The sequence below is a fragment of the Eptatretus burgeri genome, chromosome 13 (assembly GCF_056783735.1).
Source record: "Eptatretus burgeri isolate ZD-2024b chromosome 13, Ebu_testis_v1, whole genome shotgun sequence".
Lineage (NCBI taxonomy): Eukaryota > Metazoa > Chordata > Myxini > Myxiniformes > Myxinidae > Eptatretus > Eptatretus burgeri.
Genome location: NC_140973.1, coordinates 43,757,755 through 43,777,122, shown reverse-complemented (window position 1 = coordinate 43,777,122; position 19,368 = coordinate 43,757,755). Strand labels below are relative to the sequence as shown.

The following is a 19,368-nucleotide window of genomic DNA, read 5'->3' as shown; positions in this document are numbered from 1 at the left end:
TGTACGTGAAGCAACCGGGAACGAGAGTTTCGTGACGTCAGCAATTCCTCCGCACACGCGGCCACGTGAAGAGTGATCGTCATTTTGCGCGCGCAGCATGCGGCTGCTGGTTGCATCGTTTCTGGGAGCGCAGCTGTGTCGCTGATGCAGTGCCCCCCCTGTTTCCAGTAACCTGGTACTCATTTTGCCCCACCAAGGAAGAATGACAGGCTGAGTGGATAAGTCCCACGTGGTGTGATGACTGATGACTCGACAGGCTTCGAACTCAAGACCCTAACTCCGAACATCAAAGGACAACCACCTTAACCGTTAAACAAACACCACGCTTCACATTTGGAGTACAAGCGGAGGACGTGTCCATTCACGATCGTTGAAGAAGAAAACTAGACTGGCACCTGGGAGAGCGAATACCCCTCCCCCCCCCCAGGCTGAACAGTTCACGTTTTGTATCCACCGGCAGGCCGGATCTGCATCTGGACCTGAACCAGATTCTAACTAGCAGGCCGGATCTGCATCTAGACCTGAACCAGATTCTAACTAGCAGGCCGGATCTGCATATAGACCTTAACCAAATTCTAACCAGCAGGCCGGATCTGCATCTAGACCTGAACCAAATTCTAACTAGCAGGCCGGATCTGCATCGAGACCTGAACCAAATTTTAATCGGTTTGTTATTGTCACCTCACCAACTCATCCAGCAAGTTTTGTCATAACTCGTCCACAACTTTTTGAAATATCGTGCCAAATATATCGTTCTTGGCCCCATCTCTCAAAAGTGAAGAATCATTGAAAAAAAAAATATATTCAATCTTCACCAAAATGAAATCGATTTGTTCTTGTCACACACCCAACGTGTCCACCAAGTTTCGTCCAAATCCGTGCTGTTAGGGTTAGATAATCCAACCTTTTGACACATCATGCTATATGTCGTTTTTGGCCCCATCTCTCAATGGTGAAGAATCACTTTAAAAATTCTAATATCCAGATCTGGAACTTAAAAAATATAACCAGATCCGGAGGTATTTTCATGATTTTAACCGAGTATCAAAGAATGGTGGTTTGTGTAAAAGTATCTTGACAAGAGGTTCCCACACAGATGCCACTCTTTCTTCTTCTTTCATATGCAGCACATGGCTGCGAGTGGCATCACTGACTGAAGGGGGCATGGGTGTGCCACTGATGCAGTGCCCCCTGTAGGTTAGAACAGGAATTTGGTCACAGCACAGGCGACAATTCACCGACTCTTGACGCAGGACACCGTGAGATCTTTAACGTCCAGCAACGAATGCTTGCAGACGGACGGGACGCTCAGTTTCATGTCTATCCCAAGGACGGCACACGCATTGATGCCTCGCTGCAACTCTTATACTTGGCAGCATATGGTGAGTGTGCTGTGGCAGGATGAGTTTGCGAGTGCATTCTGCAGGTGCAGTGCAACGGTGTCACAGAAGGCTGACGGGACGGGGGAGAACTCCAACTCCATAAGACAGAATCGCACAAGCAGCTCTACCCTGCCTAGAGAGCAACTTCTTCTACATTACTGAAAATATCATGTCGGAGAATGCCGAGTATTTCACCACCACAGTTGACACAGCTGTTAAATTTAATCAATGAGTTACACAAGATATCAGTACTGGATAACTACCAAAGACAACTTCAACTGTTTGAATTTTTCCAATCGATGTTCGTTTCCCAGCATTTTATTGCACCATAAAAGTAACTTGTCCAAGTAATTTGCCCACCAGTGCCTGGGTAATGCCAAGGGCATGTCGCAGCTGGGCATGTGCTGCATCTTTCTCAGAGTAGTAAAAACACCTGATCTTCGCAAACAGTTCCCTTCGTCACAGAAGCGAGTTTTTTTTTTTGCATTTTTTGAAGTTCTGAATATTATATCAAAGCAAACAGAAGAGTCCAATCTGACGTCATTTCACTTTCAATGGCCGCTGCTGCTCTCACACAGACATTTGGCAATTCTTCTTTCTTCTCTCTCCTCTCTTTAAATTCCAAGCCATGAGTGGTAGTTCAGCATCAAAACTGCATCGCGATATTTTATTATCATAAAAATGCCACAAATGCCAAAAGGATGACGAGAAAAGGATGCCCGTTTGGGAATGGAAAGTAGAAAACCAGCTTCATGATAGTTATCGATATTATCAACTCCTAGTAACATATTTATCAACATTTATTTAAGATATAACTGGATGGTAATATGTTGCAATGTGAAGCAACAGAAAAGCAGGGAGGGTGGGGGGGGGAGTATCCCAATCCCCCCTCCCACCAAACAGTTTTACTGCAGGAAGAATCCATATCAGAATAACAAGAAATGGAAGGGCTTGCAAAGATGCAAGGGTGATGCAACAATGCCAGGTTGGGCTGCAGTTTGGCCCACAGTGCACCGCAAGGAGTGCAGTCCTGAAGGACTGGGAAAAGCATTTGAGGTTTAGATGGACAAACCGATCAACTTCCAGGAAAGCCACATTGGTCATGCAATGCAAAAATAAAAGCACACTTTTCCCCTCACAGGCTCACTCACCCCTCCCCCCACCCCTTTTCCAGCTTCCCCACACACAACAAGCAGGTTAGAAAAATTTGACGCCTTGGCCCTCCCCGACACCAAAAACCTCAGCTTTTCCCTCATCTTGGAGGCACTGTAGAGCACGCAGCATCAGCCATTCCTCCAATCCATGGAACTCTATGTACGCAAGTTGGGTGGGTGCCACAGTAAAAAAAACAAAGGGAGAAGGGTGCAGGAAGAGCAAGAGTGAAGGCAAATAAAATATCATCGATACATCTTGTTTTCCTGCCATAATTTATGGATTACCCCCCCCCCCCACTCCTCATGCCCCCACCACCACCAAACACTTCATTTTTAGTATTACATAAAGGGTACAAACGTTTTGGGGTACCCTTTCATGAGCAATGAAAAGTGTTCAATCTACGAGATGCAAAAGTTTGCATTGTTTGCTGTCAAAACAGGTGAGGCTATCGCCAGCACCCCAAGAAAACTCCTGCTATAACCTACAGGGGGCACTGCATCAGCAGCAAAGGTGCAACCCCAGCAAATGACGCCACATGCAGTCATGTGCTACATACGAAAGAAACAGAAGCAGGGCTAAAAGGGGCACCCCACATCATAAGACACGGCTGAAGCAGTTTTGCAATTTAGGAAACGTGCACATGTGGAATTGAAGTAAATAAAAAAATAAATAAATTCATCATCAAGAGGAAAAACACAAACCAGAACCAGAGCATAAAAACTGTTTTATGCTGGATAAGACAGGGTACTTGGAGACCAATAAAAATAATAATGTAGCGCCATACTTTTGGCAGAGCTGTCATGACGAGTCGAGAAACATTTAAAGTCTTGAACCAATCTTGGACAGAATGCCACTCCGTCACAGGATAGTAGACTCAAGAGAGTCAGGTAGGCCTATTTGTAATTTGTTCAGGGTGTCAGGGATAACTCGCCTCTTCTTCACAAAAGGATCTTTAATGTCCAAAAAAACAAAAAAAATACTGGCTGATGGATCCTCTGGCTTGACGTCAATCATATGGACGGTGTACACGTTGATACATCGCCCTGCACATGAAACACGAGGGTGACAATTTACAGCTGGATCGACATTCAAACCCAAGAAAGAGTGCAAAGGCGAGTGTGCGTACCTCTGAACTATCATGCCTGGACTGGCTACTAAAACCATCACAAATACCATACAATTACTCACCTTCTTTCACAGTATCCTCCCCGTTGATGAGTTCATATAAGGTACACACGGTGTTCGTCAACCCCACCTTGTTTACCTGATCAAGAACACATGGTGGTTAATATCGAAAACCCATACCTTGACAACATAAAAAAATATTTCTCCTGAAAAACACGCGCACGCACGCACGCACGCACGCACGCACACACACACACACACACACACACACACACACACACACACACCTTGGATTACTGTGAGAATCTAATTCTGAATACCTCTTTAATGACCCTCATAACTCAAAGTCAAGCCTCCATGTCAATTTTTATGTCGTTGCTTGTAGGCAGTCTATGGTACGACAACCAGTCCTCCCTATTGGCATTATTGCCACAACAAAATACTGTGAAAAAAATTCACCATTTTAACTCATGTGAACACAATGATGCAGTCCACGTATAGTTTCGCTTTGTTTGCTTGTACTCCAAGATGGCAGACCACAAATGTGGTGAAGCGACACGCAAATGTTCTACACGTCGCTGGATGATATTGCACCTCTATAATTTCTCCTGATTCTTGAGGTTAATGAGCCACAGATTGTAAAAAGACCCAATCGTTGGATATTTAATGGGCCATGTTATCCGAATCCAATAAATTTAAGTGATACATTAAGCCTGGTGTTGGCTTAGTGGTGAGGGTGGCGGCTTGGGATCCAAGGGTCCTGAGTTCAAGCCCCGTTGGCCGCTGAATTAAAATACACCAGGAGGTTGACTCAGCCTGTCATCCTTCCGAGGTCGGCAAAATGAGTACCAGTGTACTGGTGAGGGGGACACTGCATCAGCGGCATAGTCGCGTTACAACAAATGGTGCAACGAGCAGCCACAGGCTGCACTCGATAGAGAGAGAGTGATACATTCCATTCCCCTTTACTCGAATGTATGCCGCCAATCAGTATCGAATGATGTGCATTTTGTTCCTTGACCAGAACTATCTTCACCATCTGCAGAAATTCTCTCCCTCTTTTAGCATGCCCAGGACGCTACTCCACAATATTGTGTGAAGGGGGTTGGGGATGGGATGGGAGGGTACGTCTTCAGATTTCAAGGGGTGGTGGGGGTCCTCTGGTTTCAAGGGTGTGAGGGTCTCAATTTTCTGCTTCAATTTCAAATTTTCTCCTTCACAACTGGAGGGAGAAGAATCTCACTGGTAGCACACCATCTTGCTTTGGCTGAATTCCTAGAGCAGGAATATTTCTCTCAAGTTGCAGAATTTCTTCTCTGCCCTGATGGGCCTTATTTTCTCAGCACTGGTTTGATGGACCACTTGTATGCACATAGTCGAAGCTCGTGGAAAAGCTAGTACAAGTACACCGAACGAATAAGGAAGCAACAGGACAAAAGAAACATTAGAGAGAGGGGGAAAACACCAACAGCAGAGCTGAAGGCCAATACAGTGGGAGGTTGACAAACAATGGGTGTGGGGAGGAATTGTGGCAGGAAAGGTTGTATGGGGTGGACAAGATGCATACAGAAGGAAACTCTCAGGAGGGAAAACTGGAAATTTCGAAGGAGGATGGATTGGGGTCGGGTGGGAGAGGGGGTTAACAAGAGTAGAAAAAAATCATGGTTTGGATTGGAGATGATCTGAGATGGTGGTGAACAGATGTCTTCAAGACCTGGAGAAAAGAATGACATTGAAAAGGATGTGGAAGTTGGTTTCACAGGCAGGAAAAAAAGAGGAGCAAGAAAAATAGCAATCAGAAATTGGAGAACCTCACCAGGACTTGTTTTGTGTGGTGTTTGTGAACTGGTGTGTTACCAGTAAACAGGTCCTTGGTGCTTCCAATCTTGCTCGATGGATGAGACTTGGACTCTGACCAGGGATCTGAGACGGAGACTTAATTCCTTTGGTACCAGGTCTCTTTGGAGAATCCTTGGCTATCCCTGGTCGGACTTTGTGTCCAACGAGCGGTTGCTGAGAGAGACTCAAATGAGATTTGTTACCTGCATAATCCGTGAGCGGCAGCTGCAGCTGTGTGGACATGTGGCTCGTTTTCCTGATGCTGATCCTGCTCACCAGATTCTCTCAGTGAGGGAAGCTCGTAAGTGGAGGATGCCAATGGACCAACCACATGCCTCATGGTTGCAGCAGGTTGATCAGCATCTCAAGGAGATGGGGATGGGCCCGGCATCTGCCTGGGGGATGGCCAGACTTTGGCCCCTGAAGTACCGACGGAAAGTGGACATATCGACACGCTGCTCCGGCGCATGCTCCCATACCTGACCTGACTTCTGTTACCCAGATTCAAAAATTAAATAATTCTGGCTGCTAGACCAAGTGTCCAATTAAGTTCAAATTTAAAACATATATTCCCTATCACGACTAGATCATAATTGTGAAGTTTGATGTTGATTGATGAAGCAGCTCAAGAGAAGGAATTTTAAAAAGATTTTTGCTCAATCCAAAATGGCTGCCAGACCATGTGACTTGTGAATTAATCATGAATACCCTGGTATCCCCAAGGCTTGTGGAACAATTGTGTGAAGTCTCCCCTCGATCTGTCCAGCCATTCTGGAGAAGATCTTTTAAATAGGTTTTAGGGTAAATCCAATATGGCTGCCAAACCATACGACCTATGACATATTTGTGAACCTTTTGTTACTCATAGATAGGTGGTCATCGGTGTAAAGTTTCGCCTCGATCTGTTCAGCCATTTCAGAGAAGAAGATTTTTAAAGGCTTGTTTTAAAAAAAAAAACAATATGGCGGCCAAATCACGTGACTAATGATGTCATCATTTTTTTCTGGAGACCAATTTATCCCAAGGTGGCCCTCAAAAATTTTTGTACCGATCGGATGTAGCGTTCTACATATGAAATTATGACGTCATAACGAAGACATCAATGACATCATAAAAAGTTACACTTATTCCCCATGAGGAGTACTTGCGTGTGCCAAGTTTCAATTTTTTTCCTTGGTGCAGTTTCAGAGATACAAAAGTCAAAAGTTTTTCCGTATTTCCAACATGGCTGCTACACCACTTGACTTATGACGTCATAATTATAATTAAAAAAATTTGACATCAGTAGTCTCTCCAATGGTGAAAATTTTGCCTCAATCCAACAAGCGGTTGCAGAAAAAAACCAGTAAAGTTCTGCATGGACAAACAAACAGACAAACAAGCCGGTTGGCGACGAGGGATCTGCTAGGATCGAAGCGCTGGAAACGATGCTTTTCATTCTGACCGATCCACTGACGAAGATTCATTGCCTCTAAATATCTCGAAATGTTTAATTCAGAAGTCTCGTTTCTCCCCATTCAAAACTGTAGGACAAGTATTGAAAATAGTGAACGTAGGTCGAGAAAAAGTATTTTTTCGAATTTTACGTATTTCAGCCCTGACACCCTTGGTAATCGAATCTGGAAAAATGCTGCGGTTCAATTTTGTAGTAGTTATTAAACTCTATCCATACACCGAATTTGAACGTTCCGCCGTCGACGGTTTCCGAGGTCAAGGTCACTTAACATATTCCCTGGTTCACCACCTTTCCACATTCGGAGGGCTGCCATTCGGAAACTATGAGAGATAGAGGAACATTATGCTGTCGCGATAACTAGATGGGGATGCAAGGAATAGGCAGGAGTTGGTGCGGTCGCTCTACCTATCATAGCAGCTGCGCTACGTCAGTTACTGTTTGGGTTCTTAAAACGCAGTTTTTCGGCCGCTGCATATTAACGGGTGGTTGCTTAGCAACGAAACTCAAACGCGCACACTCCCAGCCCATACGGCACCTGTTCACCAAGTTTCATCAAAATCTGTTTGCTGGTTTGTGCTGTGGAGCCTCGCATTGCAGACAAACAAAAACACACACACACACACACACACACACACACACACACACACACACACACACACACACACACACACACACACACACACACACACACACACACACACACACACACACACACGGAAAACATGACAATAACGGATATCTAGCGAATCCCAACAAGCCCAAATGCATTACCTTCTCCTCCAGCGAGGGTAACAAGTTGAGGTACATTCAAGGTACACCACTCTCATGCTAAATAAATAAATAACAGCTCCTCCAGCACGTGGCATTGCCGGGGCGCCTTCGGTGCCTGGCGATGCCGCCTTGCAGCACATGGAGATGGAATTTGGAGGGAGCGGTGCACAATAATTGATCGCTTCATGGATTATTTGCATAATTAAAATAAATAAATAATAATTATAAAATAATTAATTCCTTAATCATTTGGCAAATCACATGCCTAAACCACCACTGTTTCATCCGAATCTGTAACTTTTGAAAATTAAGTAATTAATCGAAAAATTAAATAATTAACCGATTAATCAATAAATCAAAAATACCCTTTATAGCCAAATCACTTGTTCACTATCTTGTCCAAATATCAGCTTCCGAGCTCAAAAGGTGGTGATATTGCCCAGATGAGAGAAAATAAATAAGGAATTAATAAATCTATAATAATGAAGTAATTAATCAATTAATTGATTAATCAAAAAAAAAAAAAACAATACCATTTTTGCCAAAGCACATGTATTTCAGCTTCCAAGCACAAAGGATGGCTGAGATATCGCCCAGACAAGCAAGAAATAAAGAAAATAAACAAATGGAGTAAAAACTGAGTACTCTCTTCCTTCGGTGCCCGGCGATGACATCATGCATCGACTGTATATGGAATTGGGAAGGAGCGATGTAAAACAAATGAGGTCTGAAGAGGGGGAAGAGGCTGCAGCATGCCTGTCTGGAGGACGAGAGATGTCACAACAGAGAGTGGAGTCATTAGCAAATAGATAAACAGGATTCTCCAGAGTCAGAGAGATCACTGATGAAGATCATGAAGAGTTGAGTTGACCTTGGATGCCATAGGCAGACAGTTCGGAGAGCAAGACAGGATGCCAGACTGCATCAAAAGCACAAGATATATCCAAAGAGATGGCCCTAATCTCATTTGTGACATTGAGGGCCCCCATCCATTGTTGGGTGAGAAGCAGCATGTCGAAGGGGGAATGACCTAGTCTGAAACCAATTTGGTGATCTGAGATGACGTTGTTAGAGAAAAGGAAGGATTTCATATCAACTTTACCACTTTTTCTGGATATTTCAAGTGTTAGTTACTCTGATGAAACTAGTCACGGAAATTACTGTAAGTTGTACTAAATTTTTAGATACCGCATATTTGTTGTATCAGAGGTATTACATAGCCATGATGGCTCGATATTCGAAATATTCAAATCAGTTCATAGTTGTCATAAAATTGTCTGATTAAAATTCACATTGTCCGAATGTTTAAACATATTTAAGGTTCGGTGACACGACACAGGAAAAGGGTCTTTTAATAGTTTTGCAAAATATTCATCACAGCATACCCATTGGTACAGGAGGTTCCCCCACTCCTCAGGCCTCCTCCAGAGCACAAGGCAGCGGTTCTTTCCTTTGTCCTGCCATTCCACATTGCCTGAAAGCAGAGGATCGGTTCACATGGCAATATTACTTATGGAGGCATCACACTTTTGCATGTCCCAAACTCAAAACTTACATTCCACAATCACCACAGAACATTAAATACATTTCAGACAGTTGCTGGGAGGGAAGGGTAAGGTAAGATGGCGTCATGGTTAAGTGTCTGCTCTGAGTTTGGGAGGTTTGCTGTTCGAAGAGCTTGAGTCATAGCAAAGACTTTAAAAATGGTACATGCTGCTTCCTTGCTTGATAGTCAGAATTTCAAAGATTAGAGCACAGATAAACAACCATATGTTTGTAATAGTAGTGCAGGCTTTGATGGGCTGAATGGCCTCCTCTGGTGTCGAAGTTCCTTGTAAGGAAACTCATATTTCAAGGTAAGATGTTGACCGAAGTTGGAGGTGACATGCTTTCACTGGTTTCGACCACTAGGATAAGTTGGGGGGGGAGAGGGGAGAAGGGAGAGCAGAGGTGCACCAATGCTATCCCAGATCAACAGTTGTTGGTCTCCTTCCCCTAGCAAGCTGGTACTCATTTTGCCACCCTCAAAAGTTGGACAGGTTGAGTTAACCCATTGCGTAATATTTTTGCACAGCTGGGGTTTCAACTCAGCACCCCAATATCTGAAGCAAACTTCCTCAACTGTTAAATGACCATCAGGCTTGGGAGCAAAAGGAAAGGGGGTAATAAAAAACAAAAACAAGAAGTGATAAAGTGAAGGTGTAGTGGATTTCAAAGATGGACAAAGGTGAATGAAAAATACATGTATATTATGACAACTACTGACCTTTTTTTCTTAATTCCTCAAGGACGATAATGACAACTTCCGATGGAAGCTTTCCTGTGCATTTGTCAAGGAAATTTCATGAATAATACAAATTTATGACGTTAATATTAATGCAATGTCTTTATTGTTACATTCCACAAATCCCAGCAATGTGAAATTTAAAAAAAAATCTGCTTCTTTGTGTGCTGGAGGATGCGGAACACAAATTTGTGAATTGTGAAGTACCAAAAGGCCTGACAACTATCCCAGGATACTCTGGATCTGTCGATTGTTAAATAAGACACTCTCTTGTGCTTCCTGGAGGTCCAGTGTGTAGAGGCGATGATGCCGACAATAGTCCAATACAAGGGAACACCAAGCAGCCAGCTGCTTTTGTCGGGTCTCCATGTTGGGTTGAAGACTGAAAGGCCAAAAGGTGAGAACTAGAGCAACTACGTATTATAAAAACAATACAGAGCATTGAACAATGCAAAGTACAGTGCCCATAGAAAGTGTACACCTCTTTCAAAATTTTCACCTTTTGTTGCCTTCTGGCCTGGAATTAAGTAGCATTAAATCAGACTTTTCCCACCTTTACTTACACATCGTAACCTCCAACTTCCAAGTGAAAAACAAATTCTACAAATTTCAGAAAACTAATTAAAAATACAAAACGAGACCATCTGGGTTGGATAAGTGTCTACCCATCTTATAATAGCAATTGTAAATTAACTCAGGTGTAACCAATCATTCAAAAAAAAATCACACACACACACCAAGTTAATTGGGCTCCACCTGTGTTAAATTGTCGTGATTCTGATCATTTCAGAAAAAAAAAATCAGCTGTTCCTGGAGGTTTCCTCTGCTGGGTAGTGCATTTCACAGCAAAGACTCAACCATGAGCACCAAGGAACTTTCAAAAGACCTCTGAGATAAAGTTGTGAAAAGGCACTGATCAGGGGATGGGTATAAAAATATTTCAAAGTCCTTGAATATCCCTTGGAGCACAGTCAAGGCAATCATTAAGAAATTGAAGGTGTATCATATCACCAAGACCCTGCCCAGATCAGGCCATCCCTCCAAACTGGATGATCAAGCATGGAGGAGACAATCAGAGAGGCCACTGGCAACTTTGAAACAGCTACATGCCTTTATGGCAAAGACTGGTCACTGTGCATGTGACAAAAATATCACAAGCACTCCACAAGTTTGGCCTGTATGGTAGGGTGGCAAGGAAGTCATTACTCAAAAAAAGCCCACCTTGAGTACCACTTGAGGTATACAAAAAAAAACACTCTGGAGATTCAGAAGCCAGGTGGCAAAAGGTTTTGTGGTCTGACGAAACCAAGATGGAACTTTTTGGCGTAAATACAAAATGTTACATTTGGCGCAAACCCAACACAGCACATCACCCAAAGAACACCACCCCGAATGTGACGCATGGTGGTGGCAGCATCATGTTATGGGGATTTTTCTCAGCAGCAGGGACTGGGGCACTTATCAGGATAGAAGGGAAAATGGATGGAGCAAAATACAGAAAAATACCAGAGGAAAACCTGCTGCCCTCTGCAGAAAGCTGAAATTTGAACGGCAGTTCACCTTTCAGCATGACGATGACCCAAAGCACCCAGCCAAAGCTACACTGGAATGGCGAAGGAACAAAAAGATAAATGTCCTTGAGTGGGCCCAGTCAGAGCCCCAACCTAAATCCTATTGAAAATCTGTGGCATGACTTGAAGATTGCAGTCCATCAATGCTCCCCATGAAACTTGACTGAGTTTGAACAGTTTTGTCCAGAGGAATGGGAAAATATTGCCCAATCAAGGTGTGCAAAGTTGGTAGAGACCTATCCCAACAGACTCACAGCTGTAATTGTTGTCAAAGGTGCTTCCACGAAGTATTTACTCAGGGTGGTGGACACTTATCCAACCAAGATATTCTAGTTTTGTATTCTAAATTAATTTTCTGAAATTTGTAGAATTTGTTTTTCACTTGGAAGTTGTGAGTTATGATGTGTAAATAAAGGTGGAAAAAGTCTGATTTAATGTAATTTAATTCCAGGCTATCAGGCAACAAAAGGTGAAAATTTTGAAAGGGGGTGTGAACATTTCTATAGGCACTGTATGTCTCTGCGACCCCTTATAATTAAAATAATAATAATAATTAAATAATCCAAGTACTCCTTCCTTAAGATAAATAGGACATCCAAACACCTCAAATAAACAATTTGCTAAATTTTCTATTTTACATTTTAAATTATTCATGCTTTGTTTAACCCAAACATTTTTTTAAATTCTATTTTTACAGTGATCAAAAACAAGATGAGGCTTGCATATTCAATGCAGAGTTTCAAAAGTCAGGAATCATAGGAAATATTTTTAATTATGATTTTTTTTTTGAGACTATGCCTTTGTGGTGGGTAGGACATTGTGGACTGATAGAATGGACGCCACGTCATCTGGAATCATGACTTTTTTTTTCTTTGGAGACACCTGAAATCAGTGGTTTATACCACAATAACTCATGCTATTAAAGATCTTAAGATTGAAATCAGAATCAAATGTGCTAAAATTGATGTATCAATGTTAAGAAACCAACATAAAATAATTGATGTGTTTACAGGTCAGTGGCTCGCAATTTGCATAGTAAAATATGCAATATGGCATCCATCTGTCTAACTACGATACATTGGATCGTTACTTATCCAATCTTAACCAAACTCGACAGGGAGACGAGGGGTCAAGGGACAGAGGCTGTAGCAACTTCATTTTCTCCCCCTACCAGAGGGGATTTTACACCTTGGAGGATAAACCTGTTAAGGTGTATAAATAGCTGACCATAGCATTGCATGGGGGCACATGACTGGAAGTAAAAATTATGATAACCACAAACAATTCAGTTAATTCTGTCCAACGTATGATTACCTTTTTAAACAGTTGTTGTGCTGTTGTTAACACTAAACCGAAACAAATTTGGAGAAAACCTGACATCCTTGAGGCATTCTATGCTTCTCCCGTCCAACGTAAGACAATCGGATCCAAGCAGTCTCAACTTGCGAGGTAGGCTTCTAGGTAGGCCGCCAAGTAGGCCGCTAGCTATGCCGCAATGATCTTTAGCTAATAAAGGTGCTTAAAATGAGTCTTCACGCCTGAATGATGTATCCCATTGCCTGTCCGATTTTTTTCTGGCAATCACATTAGATGTGGACTGTGTATGGATTGTTTATTACTTGCATCTTGGGGTCTCGTATGCAATTTCTCCCAGCCATAGCTTCAAATGTGACATGTGATATTGCCCCCCCCCCCACCCGAAACCATGCGGCCAAATTGTGATCTTTATTCAATGCATAACCCCACACCTAACGGTCACTAGCATTGTTGAGTACTCTCTGGAGGGGAATTTGGAGATCTTGGACGTATACATGTATATTTACACACGGGTAGTGTATAGACTGAGTCACTGGTCCACAATATCTACTGGAAGTAAAATGTATTTTCACCACAAATTAATCAATTCTGTCCGATGATAATGAAATAATAATAATGATGATAATGGCATATAATAATATTAACTGGCACTGCCACTTATAACAGCGAGCAGTTTTGCCAGGTCCCAAACGACACCTGTTTCAATGGCGATGCCATCCCACACCACCCGTTCTAATTATGACGTCATCCTATGATGATGTCATCCCATGACTCCATGTCTTTCTCTTAACTATCTTTCTCATGTTGAGTCGATCCGAAGAAGTGCCACTTGTAACTGCAAGCAGTGCTTTCTACGTGGGCCTTCATAAAACTGTGAGCCACAAATAATAAAGTTGGATAAGTATGACGTCAGAGTTAACATGGTTTGGCAGCCAGGTTGGATTGAGGAAAAACAATTTAAAACTTTTTCTCTGGAACCACTTCACAGCTTCATACGAAACTTCAAATATATTATCCACTAGCCATGTGGAAAAAGGTTTCATAACAATGACATCATAGCTGAAATGGTTTGGCAACCATATTGGATTGAAGGAAAACCCTTAAAAATCCCTTTCTGTGAAACCACTTAACTGATGATGTTTTAGTTATCAAACTTTTATCCCCATGGGTACTTGATGATTATACTTAAAGTTTCGCATCGATTGGTTCAGTGGTTTGACAGAAGAGGATTTTAAAATGATAAAGCTTTAATCCAATATAGCTGACAGACCACACAACTTATGACGTTTCAGTTGATTTTTAGCACTCAAGCAAGCACTCCAAGAATACAGTTAAGGAACGGCTGGCTTGGCAAGCGATATCAAGCCTATTAGTAGTGGGGCACACCCTGAGTGTTTCTAGTTTATTATGAAAATGTAAAATAAATATCCTGATCATTCCAGACGTTTGAAACACTCTGTAAATCAAATCAAAGACATGATGAAATGTAATTGAACTTTTCACTTCAAACGAATTGTAAGAGTGAACGGATAAATAAACGCAGTACTGTAATGCCTGGAAACCCAGGCATTTGAACTAAAAGTTCAGAAGGGAATGACAAACAGGCCCATTAATCGATACTAATAAATGTCAGTGTGTGTCACTGTGTGTGTATTTGTATATGAATAAAAGGGTGTGTATGTGTGTGTGTGTGTGTGTGTGTGTGTGTGTGTGTGTGTGTGTGTGTGTGTGTGTGTCAGTGTGTCAGTGTGTCAGTGTGTCAGTGTGTCAGTGTGTCAGTGTGTCAGTGTGTCAGTGTGTGCTTCCTCCATAACTCCAACACCATGAAACCGAGCAGCCTGAAACTTTGTATGCACACAAAGAAAACTCCAAGGAAGTGCAAGAGTGAAAATTGGGTGTTTGGGTTAATTAAAACACCCCTTTTGAGGATAATTAACGGCCTTATTTAATTACATCCTTCATCAGGTACATCCTTGAACACCCTTAGATACATCGCTCACACTCGACGGGGGTCCAAATTCGCCATTTGACTCAGAATATTAAAACACGCCTTGATTTGGAAACGCCTACTCTCACGGACTAATTAAAGTATATAATGTAAATATTATGTCGGATTTGAGAATCGGATCTGGTGGACAAAATAAGTGTCAAAGCAAAGAGGAACTTTTTTTGTTGCTGCAAGTGAAGAGACTTTCTTTTGCTTTACACCGTTTTGTGCATGCTTTCATTCCAAAATATTTATATAAATATACTCATAGTTACTGCAATATATTAAATATATATATATATATATATATATATATATATATATATATATATATATATATATATATATATATATTTCCCCTCAGCGAGGGGGGAATGGGCTTGGTAAAACAACACACAATATCAACCACACAACACCCCTTGACGAGACCCCCACCAACAGTACTCCATACACATGCACACAATCACCCATCAATACTCGAACTACCTAAAAGTCCTGTCAACATCCCCCATACCCCTCTATCTCCATAACTTCCAGGTACCTATCTAATTCCAATTTAAACTCATCGACTGTTTCCGCTCCACTACCTTTCCAGGGACACCATTCCTTGCATCAACTACTCTCTGAGTGAAAGTCCCTTGCCTTACTATCATTTCAACTCTCCTCTTCTTTACGCTCAGGCTATGGCCCCTGGTTGTATCACTGTCTACTCTGTTGAATAATTCATCTGCACTTATTTTATCTATACCTTTCATTATCTTAAACATCTCTGTCATATCTCCTCGTAACCACCTCATTTCTAGTGTATAAAGCTCTGTCTCCTTCAGCCGCTTCTCATAGCTGAGTTCAGTTACTGAATCAATCTAGTTGATTCAGTTCATAGCTGAATCAATCTAGTTGCCCTGCGCTGAACCCTCTCTCTGGGATCTACGTCCTTCCTGAGTTGTGGTGACCAGAACTGCACACAATATTCTAGATGTGGCCCTCACTAAATTCCTGTACAATGTTAACACCACCTCTTTTGATTTATAATTGATCCCCCTCCTTATACAGCCTAAAAACAGATTTGCTTTACCTATGGCTGCCTGGCACAGTGCTGCCTGCTCACCTCCCCTATCTATCACCACCCCCAGATTCTTCTCCTGTGTGACACGATCCAAAATTACCCCTTGCATCCTGTAATCTCTATTTTCATTGTTCTTTCCCATCCCCAACACCTTAAGCCGCTGTCACACCTTGACGATTTAGCCAGCGTGTGCCGAGGTATGAAAAATTTGTCTAAAATGCTGGCACATGTCAAATACGTTATGGGTAAGTTTTGTATACGTTAAGAGCATGCTGAAGCACGCTGAAGCACGCTGGCATACGTCGTAGTACGCCGAGCTCGTCAACAAATTTTAACATGCTCAAAAATTTTCGACGTATGTCAGCGTAATGACTCACACGTTCCGCATACGCTGGACATAAGTTGTAGGCACGTGACGCGATCGTTGACACACGTCGACACACGTTACTTGTAAGTTACTCATAAGTCGAAACACGTCGAGGTAATGTTTAGCATACCCGAAACTTATTTCTAACCTATGAGTAACGTGTTGTAGGCACGTTACGTGATTGTTGACACACCTTACTTGTAAGTTACTCATAAGTCGAAAAATGTCGAGGTAATGTTTAGCGTCAGTGTTCTAGACTCCATGATTTTTTTTGATTTTTTTTTTTTCTTCGGCATGACGGTGATGTTGACACTTCGATTTCTTGTGCGGTTATAATATAATATAATTAATAGGCTGCCGCGCAACGATTTAAATCAAAACCGCACTAGAAATCAAAGTGTCAACATCACCGTCATGCCGAAGAAAAAAAAAAAAACCATGGAGTCTGGAACACTGACGGGTTCCTCCTGTGAAGCCCATTTTTATATACCAATTCCCCTAAACGCCGCCAATACGCCATTATACGGTAGCTGTAAGTTCGTAACACGTTCAGTAAGTTCTGTGGTCGTCAGGAAGATGTCAAATACATCTACATACGTCAATATGCGTTGGAGATACGTTACTCATAGGTTCAAAGCACGTTACTCAAAGGTTCGAAATAAGTTTCGGGTACGCTAAACATTACCTTGACGTGTTTTGACTTATGAGTAACTTACAAGTAACGTGTGTCGACGTGTGTCAACGATCGCATAACGTGCCTACAACTTATGGCCAGCGTATGCGGAACGCGCGAGTCATACGCTGGCATACTTCTAAAAATTTTGAGCATGCTTAAAATTTGTCGACGTGCTCGGCGTACGACGACGTATTGCAGCGTGCTTCAGCGTGCTCTTAACGTATACAAAACTTACCCGTATTCGACGTGTGCCAGCGTATTCGGCAAATTTTTCATACGTCGGCATACGCTGGCTAAAACGTCAATGTGTGACAGGGCCTTGACACTTTGATGTCTAGTGCGGTTATGATTTGAATCCTCGAGCGGCAGCCTTTTCATAGGCTACGCCACGTGATCGTCGGCGATACGCTGCCGCGCACTATGCATACGTTAGACTATTGTTGGGCATAGGTTGTAAACGCCATCAACACGCTAAGCATTCGTTGGTACAAGTTATCTATATGTTATCGAAACGTTCTGTGTACATTACTAATACGTTATGCAACTCGTTATGAATACACCAAAAACTGAAAAAAACATCAATAGTTCAGCGTACGCCAGCGTTTTACATACATTTTGATACGTTGCCATACGCTGGCGAAAACGTCAAGGTGTGACAGCGGCTTTACACTTGCTCAGGTTAAATTCCATCTGCCAATCTATGTAAGTATCAATACTTTCCTGAATCTGATCACCACCCCCTCTGATATCCACCTTACCTCCAAACTTTGCGTCATCTGCCAATTTGGAAAGCTTACTCTTTATCCCATTCTCCCAATCATTGATGTAAGTAATGAATAGTAATGGTCCAAGTACTGATCCCTGAGGTACCCCGCTACTTACATCCTCCCAGCAAGACATCCACTCACTCACAGCAACTCTTAGCTTCCGATTACTGAACCAGTTTGCAATCCAAATAGCTACCTCACCAGGCACTCCAGAGCCCTCATTTTGACTTACAGAAGCATAGCCGAGAAGTACATACCCCCTTGTCCTCTATCCTTCCCCTTCCTAGTCTCTCCCTCTTTCTCCCCTCGCCACCCGACTCTAATATTCCCTTCAGCGAAGCGATGGGTTGTATTCGCTCATATAAACTACAAGCCTGGTGTTGGCTTCGTGGTTCGGGTGGCTGCCTTGGGATCTTAGAGTCCTCAGTTCGAGTCCCGTGTACCCCACTGAATTAACACCAGGTGGGGTTGACCCAGCCCGTCATCCTTCCGAGGTCGGCGGAAATGAGTACCAGTGTTCCTGTGTCGGGGGGCACAGCATCAGCGACACAGTGGTGCACCAACAAAATGATAGCTACCCGGCAGTAAAGTTCTCAACTCAATTCGTTAGAAAGGATACATTGACAGTACATGTTTACATCTCCACACCCCGACCTTGCTCGGGTAACTCTCATTCGGAAATAAAGCTTTACTAAAATCGAAGCAAGAGGTTGAGGAACCCATCCGAATGGCGGATTATCTGTGGTGGTGGTGGTGGTGGTGGTGGTGGTGGTGGTGGTCTTGCTCACGTGAAGAACGGCTGGAAGCTGTACTGCCAGGGCCATGAAAATCCCATTGCGGCGCTTGTGACTGACTGGTCGATTTTATTGACGAAACCGCTTCTTTCCCTCCTTCTGGAATATAAATATAATTTTTTTTTTAACCTGTTCACAAAACATACGATTATTTGCGTCTTCTTACCACACTTATTTATATTTTCCACGTCAAGAAAACAAACCTCTGGCTTTTATGTTTACTTTTGTTGCATATACACCGCCCAATACAAACAAACGTGTATTGCACGGAAATAAAGAAAATAAACAAAATGCGAAAGGAAAATGTAAAATAAAAAAACAAAGTAAATAAAACGTTGTGGTTTTGACGCATCTGAAAGAGAAGTCCGAAAATCAAAACAAAACCCGCGATTCTCTCCAACCGTTTGGAGAATCTCTTCAAATACTTTTTGGCGCTCTCACGCCATTTAACAAGGACAAATGTGTCCAAGAGCCGCGTCATCAAGGCAATAACAACAACTTCCGATATTTCGTCACGTGCCTTGATGGAGCCAATAGCGAGACCCGTCATGGAGACTCCTGTTCATGCCGAGAAAATCGTGTATTTACGAAATTACAACACATTAAATGGAATAATCTTTAAATAGTAACGTGAACTTTTCGAAACTTTAAAGCAAATGTCCGAATGTATTTAAAAGTTCATGATAGACGCTCTCAAAAGGCACCCTCAATGTGAGGATGTGTACAAGTGTTTAGTATTTAAGGAGATCCGGATCCTGTATATAAAAGAGCCGAGTCCAAAAGGTTTTAGAAGAAGAAGAAGAAGAAGAAG

At 42.4% G+C, this 19,368-nt stretch overlaps 1 protein-coding gene across 6 annotated transcripts in view; it reads right to left on the bottom strand.

Moving 5' to 3' along the window:
- Positions 1-2,329: 2,329 nt before the first annotated feature.
- Positions 2,330-19,368, bottom strand: part of VPS25 (vacuolar protein sorting 25 homolog) — a 17,646-nt gene continuing 607 nt past the window's right edge. For 2 of the 6 annotated variants that reach the window (XM_085852233.1, XM_085852234.1), the window contains exons 2-6: positions 10,249-10,394; positions 9,995-10,048; positions 9,114-9,202; positions 3,726-3,801; positions 2,847-3,580 (exon numbers count right to left, since the gene is read on the bottom strand). In XM_085852233.1, coding sequence (XP_085708359.1) covers positions 3,396-3,580; positions 3,726-3,801; positions 9,114-9,202; positions 9,995-10,048; positions 10,249-10,381 — 537 coding nt within the window. In that variant the 5' untranslated portion in view covers positions 10,382-10,394 and the 3' untranslated portion in view covers positions 2,847-3,395. The other 4 variants (XM_085852231.1, XM_085852230.1, XM_085852232.1 and 1 more) reach the window with 4 other exon arrangements.